At 36.5% G+C, this 9,658-nt stretch overlaps 1 protein-coding gene across 1 annotated transcript in view; it reads right to left on the bottom strand.

Annotated features, from left to right (window-relative positions):
* LOC103893554 (contactin-associated protein-like 4) overlaps nucleotides 1-9,658 on the bottom strand; it is a 203,461-nt gene that overhangs the window by 62,703 nt on the left and 131,100 nt on the right. The window contains exons 9-10 of the mRNA XM_019470308.1: nucleotides 6,714-6,863; nucleotides 1,134-1,305 (exon numbers count right to left, since the gene is read on the bottom strand). Coding sequence (XP_019325853.1) covers nucleotides 1,134-1,305; nucleotides 6,714-6,863 — 322 coding nt within the window. The remainder of the gene's footprint in view (nucleotides 1-1,133; nucleotides 1,306-6,713; nucleotides 6,864-9,658) is intronic.

A 9,658-nucleotide genomic window follows, 5' to 3' on the forward strand; every position in this document is an offset into this window, starting at 1 on the left:
ATTTTTTAGCTTCCTTTTGGAGGTTTCTCTCCATAAACTTTTATGAACAATTAGGTAAAGAACTAGTATTATTTTTGTCTTTGACTTACAAGGCATTGTGAATTTCTTCAAAATAACCTTGATAGATGTACACTGTGTTATATCTATGAATGGAAAGCAGGTCACAGAAATATATCTGTGTGACTGAACCTAAAATTGGCTCTGGTCTTGAAGCAGATCTCTGCCTACACTATTTTCCCCAAAGAGAGCAATTTTTAAGTCTTGTAATTCAAAGGGCAGACTTTTTTAGACCAAACGGCAATTTTTGAGGACTAGAAATTTAGGGTGTGGGGAAGAAGTGTTTACAAGCACATCTTTCCCCTGTCTGTTGTGTCATTTCAGTACAGCCTTTCAGCTTGGTCCAAGGCAACCATTTCTGGATTAAAGCAGACTTTGTACAGATACCTGTAACTGCATTCTCCTGAGTCTACAGCAGAAAACTTCTCCTCCCATTGCCCTTTGTGTGTCTGCTCCCTCTCTTCTCAGCAGCCTCTGCTGTGCTGCAACACCCCTTTTGGCTCATCCTCTGCCTTCTCCACACTAAACTCCAGCAATGTCTTTCCATCAAGAATTTTGATCTATTTCAGGGAAGGTATATAGTCTTTCCTCCCTGCAGAGGGAGCCACTTCAACTAGTCACTCTCTTTTAGATAGCTGTTAATACCATCTACTGCAAGTTATGAGAATAGTTTTGACCACAGCCTAAAAAAGATTGCTCACTCACTGTGATGAATATTAACTACTGCGTTTCTGGATGGGTAGAATATAGGAACTGGCAATAAGTTATAAAGAACATAGCATTTCAAAGGGTGAATAGTACTACATGTCATAGGAGGGGGTTTGTGTCTATATTCTTTCTTTGAAAAGAGAGTAAGATATTTAAGATTTGTCAGAAACATCAAATAATTTTAACCCCAGTTACTCTAATTTTATTTGCACTGCTCTGCTATGTATACTGCATTTATTCTAGACTTTTGAATTCTTACAAAAGAAGCAGCATGCCATTTTGTAAGCGTTCTGTTCTTTGTCATCAAGTAAGTATTGGAAACAAGACATTCAAATAAGTAAATAAATGAGTAAATATTATTTTCTTACCTGTCTATAATGCCACATAAATCTATCTGAAGGTCACTGAAATTGCCAAAAACATTTTGCTGAACTGAGATCATATCCACTGCTTTGTTACCAATGGAAATGAGTCGCATGCATCCTTGAAAGCCACCAAATGAGGTATTACATTCAGAAATGTTTCCACTGCTAGGGCAGCCTGAAAGAAGCATAAAACCTGGAGCTTAAAATAATATTTTATTGAAAAATTTATATATTCCAAAAGTAGACTGAACTTTAATAATGTCCAGGTGTTGCAAACTTTGTGGGTGGAAGACTTTCGCCAGAAGCTCTTCTGATTAGGCATGGTGGTGCAACTGTAAAGAAATACTTCTGTGCAGTCTTACTGTTTTTAAAGCATATGCAAAAGCATCACTAAAAATTTGGGTAAGGGATAACCCAAGCAGCAGTTCCAAAGCAATGAATGGAATCAAGATGTGAACAGATTGACTGACTGACCTTAGTCACAAAATGTTAGGTTACAATACAAGGTGCACATGATTTGGATGAGTTTTAAGTCACAACTGAAGTCAAGTAAGACAAAAATTAGTTACTAAGTACAGTGATTTTAATTTATCAAGCTGTCCAGAAGATTCTGGAAAGTACTGAAGACAATTTCTTGATGCAGGTCATCAATGACTCCACTAGGAGAGATGCTCTGTTGGACCTGCTACTTGTAGACAAGAAAGAAATGGTTGAAACTGTGAAGGTCAAGGACAGTCTTGGTTACAGGAAACATGAGGCTGTGGAGTTTATTATCCACAGAGAAGAGAGCAAGGGAAAAAGCAGAATTACAACCCTGGACTTCAAAAGAGCCAGTGTTGGTCTGCTCAGGACATGTTTTGAGGATCCCATTGGAAATTGCCTTGGAGAGCAAAAGGGATGGATATTTTTCAACAAAAAACTCTTTGGAGCATAAGAAAAGTCCATAGTGATATCAAAATAGTTAAGCAAGTGTGGCAGAAGGCTTGCAAACATAAACATGGAGCTCCTGAGTGAGTGCAAACACAAAAAGAAAGTACAAAAAAGGTGGAAGCAGGGACATGCAATTTGGAGGGGAATACAAAGACGTTACTTGCATGTCTAGGAATTCAGTTAGGAAATGCAGACCTCAGGTGGAGTTAAAACTATCAAGGAAGGTGAAGTGCAACAAAAAGGTTTCTATAGGTACAACAGTAGCAAAAGGAAGGCTAAGGAGATTATGGGTGCACTGCTCCATGGGGCAGGGGATCTAGTGACAAGGGTCTTGAGAAGAACTGATTTGTGAAAGGCATCTTTTCTTCAGTCTTCACTGGCAAAACTAATCCTTAGGCTTCCCATGTCCTAGCAGAGTATGAAGAAGGGAAGCAGTACCCACAATAAAGGAAGAAAGAGTCCAAGGGGCACCTAAGGGTGCTGCAGGAGCTGGTCAATGTCATTGCAACAATTGCCATTGTCATTGTGAAGCCATTATCATTTTAATCCCCAAAAGGTCTTGGCAATTTGGTGAGCTTCTTGATGACTGGAAAAGGCAGATGTTACACTTATCTTCAAGAAAGGCAAGAAGGAGGGCACAGGAAACTAGAGGCCAGTCAACCTTACTGCAGTCCCTGGCAAGTTCATGGAGCAAATCCTCTCAGAAGCCATTTCTAAACATGTGAAGGACAGGAAGGTAACTGGGTAACTTTAGTTTTAAGACTAAATCATGCCTGACCAAACTCTTTGTTTTCTTTGCTGAGGTGATGGGCACTGTGGACAAAGGGCGAGCAGTGAGCATTGCATACCTTGTAATGTCCCTAATAGTTTTCTATAGTCTCCCTATCACCAGATTGATGAGATATGGGTGGAATAAGTGGACAACTGGTGATGCAAAGTCCAGCTGATGGTCAGTGAACAAAGGGTCCTTCAGCGATTGGTACCAAGAGCTATGCTGTTTAATGTCTTCATTAATGACCTGGATGACGAGACAGAGTGCACTTTCAGCAAGCCTGTGACTGATACCAAATTGAGGGCAGGGGTCAAATGTTGGAGAGCAGGGCTGCAACTCAGAGGGACCTGGGCGGGCTGGAGAAATAAGCTGACAGGAATGCCATGAAGTTCAGTAAGAACAAGTTTAAGGTCTTTAATCTGAGATGGAACAAGTCCATGCAACTATCCAAGCTGGAGGATAACTGCATAGATCTATAGGGAAAGGCCTGGGGTCCTGGTGGCCAACAGGTGGACCATGAGCCAGGAATGCACCCTTGCAGCACAGAAGGCAAATAGCATTCTGGGCTGTATTATTAAGAGCGTAGCCAGCAGATCTGGGGCGGTGGTCCTTCCCTTTATGTGGCACTTGGGAGACTACATCTGGAGTGCTGTAGTTCTGGGCTCCCCAGTACAGGAAACACATTGACATCCTGGAAAGAGTCCAATGGAGGCCTCCAAGATGGTCAAGGATCTGAATGCACAGGGTGTATGAGAGGAGGCTGAGAGAGCTGGGCCTGTTCAGTCTTAAGAAGAGAAGGTAAAGTTATCTGATAAGACAATACAGAGAAGATGGAGCCAGACTTTTTCCAGAAGTGCACAGTGATGGGACAAGAAGCAAAGGACAAAAGTAAAAAATGGCAAATTCTGATCAGACATTAGCAACAAGTGTTTTTACCATGAGGGTGGTCAATATGAGAACAGTTATGCCCAGAGGAGTTATGAGATTTCCATTCTTGGAGCTGTTCAAGGTTTGAGTGGTCACAGCCCAGTACATCCTGATCTAATCAGACTTGTTTAAAACACAGGGTTGGACTAGACATGTCTGGATGTCCTACCCAACCTATGAATAACATTCTGTAAGTATCTAATATTGTGGTTTGTCTATTGTGTTACTGATCCTGAAATGTTTTGTTCACTGATTGTCAATTAATTAAACATTGTTAATAAATCAATAAATTGCGTTGATCCTGATTTGATTTAAACCATGTCCATTGAGCAGTTTTCCCAGCAGCAACTGAACACTGCATGACAAAATAAGCCTAAATGTTTTTTCTTTGGCTTTCTTCCAAAGGGTAATATTGCTTCTGGAATGATGCACAAGGGCCGTTCTTTGATCTTAGTCAAACAATATTGCATTCTGGTTCACAGCATTCAAAGACCTTCTTGTTTCATGATGTTAGGAAGCAGTGACTTTTAAGACACTTCTCTATTCCACAGAGCTAATGGGTACTTTCTGAAGTCCTGTAAAGACAGTGCAGAGGTTTACTATGCAGGAAAGCAAAATGACAGTGGAAACTAGTTAATCTATTCAAATGAGTGTACAACAATATAAATAGTATAGATATGTTTTAAGAAGTATACAATAGAAAATTAACTAAAACTGAAATGAAAAAAGTAAATAAATTCTCAGTGTGTTTTACTCTGGTGAGGAACCAAACTGTTCAAAACTGTTACTAGCTTTCTAAAGGAAGTTTTATTATCTACTTTATATGTTGCTTTAAGAACAACAGATCTGTGGACTTGCAAAAGTCCAAATAGGAGCACAGTAACTTTTCAGCACAGCACACAGTTAGACAAATCAATTACAGGTCTAACCACATTCTTTACAGCATTCTACAATAAAATGGTAAAATAAATTCTGTCATTTCTGGTGAAAAATCTGACACTCATTTGAGAATGAGATGCTTCCAGTGGAGTTCATATAAAAAAAAAAAAAAGCCAGAGAAGGCAGAAAAGTTTATATATTTTACACTTAGTTATTCTACAAAATTGTGTATCAGATTTTTTTCTTGGTGTTTGTCTTTTAAAATTTGTCTTCTAGTTCTGTGAGAGAAAAGGCAGCATCATTAATATTAATGAAATTGGGATTCCTTATAATTGTGGGCCAGATATTAAAGATAGGAAGAAATCCTTTAGTAATGAAATTTACCTTATGTGTTTATTGCAATATTAAATAATCTCTTTTTGCCCTTATAGTTGCAATGAGTTATTATTCCAAGAACTGAGACAGTTAGTATACCCTTGATGATAGCATGACTAGAAATTGTGCTGACATAATGCTAAAATATTCTCATGTTTATTACACATTTTCCCAGCTAAGCATACACATTTCTTGCATACTTTGTATTCATTAAACCAAGCAAACTAACCACCATGTCCCCAGGACACCCCTCCTGGAAGGCTAATATTCATGTTTTAACAACCAACATATAGAAACACAGTAAATTTTCATATAAACTTAGAAAGAAATTTAAAATGCATTGTCTACATTTTGACAGTGGTATATGACATAAAATTTTAATAAACAGTTTTCTAAACTCAGAAACCTTCTACTAGTTTTCCTCAAGTTTGTACAACATGCACAAGCTGCTGATTTCAGCTATAAAGCTGAAATCAGAAAAGCTGAGGGGTGGATATGCAGTTAGTACTTTCAATGTTTCTTGGAATTAATATGTCCCCTCCACCCCCAAAATAGAAATGTCTTTGTGCAACTTAATTGGATATGCTTTTTGCAACTGCCTACACCCCTCCTGATCTGTTCACCTGTGCCATCAATCCTGCAACGGTGCAAATCACCTAATCAGAGATGTAGGAACCTGAAGCAACATAGAAGGGGAAAAAAAAAAGTTTTCTGTCTATTCAAGGCCAATATTCTGTATCTTTCTCTGATTATCAGCTGGGTCAAGGGGTATCTTTAGTAGAGAATGCTAGATGCCAGATGTGAAAAGTCACATGGATGCTTATGTAGCAGTTCCTATATTTATGGTCTGCTTGTGAGCATGCAATTTATTTACAACATATTGCTTCCAGGGAACTGGTCCATACTCATTTAGGGGTTTGTATTCATTTTTCAATTTTCTCAGAAATCTGAGAATTTTTAATAAATAGTTCAGTCATGAATTCCTAAGCTACTAAGAGATGAAGCATTAGGCTAGTGTGGAATAATGCATTGAGATGCTGTTATGTAGTCCATTCCCAACTGATTTAGACATAACAACCTGCTCAACTCTATCAGTTACAATATATGTGGTTAATGAAAAAATCACTTGGTGATAGATAATTGATGATATTCCTAGGAAAATGAAGATATCTAAACACAGTTAATAGGCACAAGTTATATTCTCCAAACATAGGAAAGTTGTGTCACTATGGTAAAAAAAAAAAAGTTAAGAGTGTGTATCATGTAAAGAGGATATTTGCACAAGTAAGTAAGCATTCGCTTAAGGTGAAAACTTGAAGTCATCCCAGTGGAAGTTTCTCACAAAAAATTGATTTAGCAACACAATAAGCGTGCAACAAGAGAGACCTTTTTGTGTCTGTCTGATTGTCAGCCCAAATATATTCAATTATCAGAGCATGATATCAGAAAACTATGTTCTAAAAAGTGACCAAGAATTTAGGGTGGTAATTTGTTCTACCCAACATTATAAAATTTTAAAGAAACACAAACTCAGAAACATCATAGCAGCACCTGAAAACTAGATCCTTTGAGAGATATCCTAGCTAGGCAAAGAAGACTTGAGGCAAGCCAAATAATTCTCACCATTTGATTAGATATGTCAGGAAAAATTGATGTTTAACTGTGGGATATTGCTAGCATAAATAAACAACATATTTCACCTCCAAAGTAGAAAGGATCTCCTGAATAAATTTGCAGAGGTATGGAGGCATGAGCAGATGAGGTCACATCATTGTCCACTATTACACTGATATGATTCCTTTTGGCAGAGAAGGATACAGAATGCCACTGGCCATTGTTTAGTCCAGCACCTGGAAGGAAAATAAAAAGCAAAATGAAGTATAAACAACCATTATTTGTTATGTTACTTGAATGTTACAGACTTGAAAGGAGGCGAGACTGGTAGAGCAATCATAGCCCACATAAAAACTCCAAGTGATAATGAAAGGAAAAAAAAAAGAATAAGGAACACAAATGCCTTTTGTGAAGACAGAACCTTTGTCCATTCCTTTGCTTCACATTGATAAAGAAAAAATAAAAATACTTCAGTGAAAAAGACTTACTGTTGTAATACTCCTAATTATCAGTAATACATCCATTTAACGCAGTGACTATGAAAAGTGTCCTCCCAATCTAAAGAGGTTATCATTAAGATATCATTGTGATGGCTGATACAGTATTTTACACATAATACACATTTTTACTGCACTATTACAAAGGATTTCTTCATCTTTTAAAATCAAAGGTAGTAATTATATTACAGATGAGTACAATAGCAAAATCCTGTAGATGCTAAAAGCTTCATCAACCATCATGTTAATGTCATGAGATTATTTTTCTTTCAGTTGTCTCTTTTATTGTAAATGTATGGGAAAATTTTCTGAGAGTTTAACCTCTAGACCAATTTACATTACGTCTGGCTGTGTAGGTGTAACGTGCCACAAAGCAATAAACCTAAACCCCAGATTCTGGAAAGGATTCTGGAAGCACTTACATATATATATACTTAAATAAATTTTAAACAGAGCAGTATGTAAACACATTATTATCTTTAAGAAGTGCTTTAAGTCTTTCATGTTCTTACGTGTTCTTCAGAACAGAGATACTTCCTTCAGTGAAGAAGAAAGAGTACAAACTTTGAATTATGTAAAGTTTTTTCTTGACTGCAGAGTGCCTATGATTTGTGATCTGTGATTTCCCTCTTGAAATTTCACGTATTTATATACTCCTCTCTATAATGTGTTGTATATTCTAGAGAAATAGTCCACCATTCAACTGGTTAGTTCAAACAGAAGGAAAAGAAGTAAAAGTAGAAAGATGAGAAGGTTCAAATAGCTAAATTACATCATAACTTGAATCCATATATTGTTAACTACCACAGTCTAAACACAAGATCATCATAAAATCAAGCAATAAATCTTAGAATCACATAAATTCAGATGAATTATCATCTAGAAAATATCTCTAATATATTTAATATAATGTTAGTCTTAAACACCTTTTCTATTATTTGTTTCCTTACTTCAACCATCATATTTATTAGGGACCACATAACAAGAAACCTTAATCCTGCTTTATCCCCAGCCTCAGTGGAATTATATAAAAGATATGGCTAACAGATCTTCTTATCTTTGTGTCACATTTTCAGGAACAATTCACCTTTCTAATATAACAGCAGAAAGTACAGGGATGCAGTCATGGGTTTTCTGATACCATTCTGGCCATTACTTATTTTGGTTGCAATCTTCTATGAGAAGTGGCATCTGAGTTTGCTAACAGGAGCAGTACACTTACAGTCAGAGCAAATAATCAGCATTAAGGCTACCACTAATTTTCTGGCTAAATAGGTCTATTTTCCACTTCTGTAAAACTCTGTATTCATCGTATTTATGGAGATGGACTTTTTACTAAAAGAGAAATTGGAAACCTTATTCCACATAATATAAAATAGTATTAATGCTATTACATTTGGCTACCAAAAGGTCATCTGTAGAGGGGTAATCTTTTGGTAACAAGGATTTACATAGCCCTACAGGCAATGTGGAGGGACTGACTAGAGTTTCCCTATATTTTCAAGATGTCCAACTGCTGAAGAAGTCCCTTTGTACTGGTGGAAGATAATATAACTTACAGCAGCCTTCAGGCTGGTGTATTTTATGTTAGGGCTGGCATACTATTGAGCTGAGGATCAAGAAAATGCCTTAAAGCCTAGCCATTTTGGCTCTAGTTATATTTTGGCTAGATAATATGATGTGTAACAGACATTTTAAAAAAAATGTAGACAAACCATTAGAAAAATATTATTGCTGCCTTGCAATATCATCAGCATAGATGAGTCACACTGTATAATGAAGTTTCTAGTCTTAACATGTACTATTATTTATCTCTCCTAATTTTTTAGTACTATTTTACAGCAAGAACTCATCAAATATATCAACTGGTTTTACTACCTTCAAAAAAAAAAAACAACCAAAGAATCACAAACAGATAAAGCATCCTTAGGTCTTTTATACCATTGTGAACCTCAGAGAACTATACTCTTTCATCAAAGAGGTAATAGGTATGCTAAAACAAAGAATATGAATAATGTATTTTTTAAAGCACAGAAAATTACCTCTGAGAAAGGTTTTTTTTCCCAATTCCCAGTAATATAATTAGATTTCTTCTATAAATTATTGTAGAATTATCCTTCAATAAGAAACTAGATTGTAAAATATATATAGTCTATAATGCCACTTGTCACACTGTGTTTTTAAGATTAGGCATTTCAGAAAATATTTTTTTAAAAAGAATTATTTCCCTACTTACTTACTTCCCTCTTTCTAGTTTCTATCCCCAGCTACCAAAAGCTTCAGCTTCTTTCACCTCATCTCTAAGATTAAGCAAGGAGTTTCTTTATTTGTAGAGGTACTTCAAGTGCATAATGTTTTCCTCAATCACATCTCTGCAATATGCTGTCTTTTCCTTTAGTAATCATAGAATCAGAGAATCACAGAATAGTTTGGGCTGGAAGGGACCTTTAAAACAACCAAAATCACAAACAGATAAAGCATCCTTAGGTCTTTTATACCATTGTGAACCTCAGAGAACTATACTCTTTCATCTC

Source organism: Aptenodytes forsteri, unplaced genomic scaffold, assembly GCF_000699145.1.
Source record: "Aptenodytes forsteri isolate BGI_AS27 unplaced genomic scaffold, ASM69914v1 Scaffold42, whole genome shotgun sequence".
Taxonomy (NCBI): domain Eukaryota; kingdom Metazoa; phylum Chordata; class Aves; order Sphenisciformes; family Spheniscidae; genus Aptenodytes; species Aptenodytes forsteri.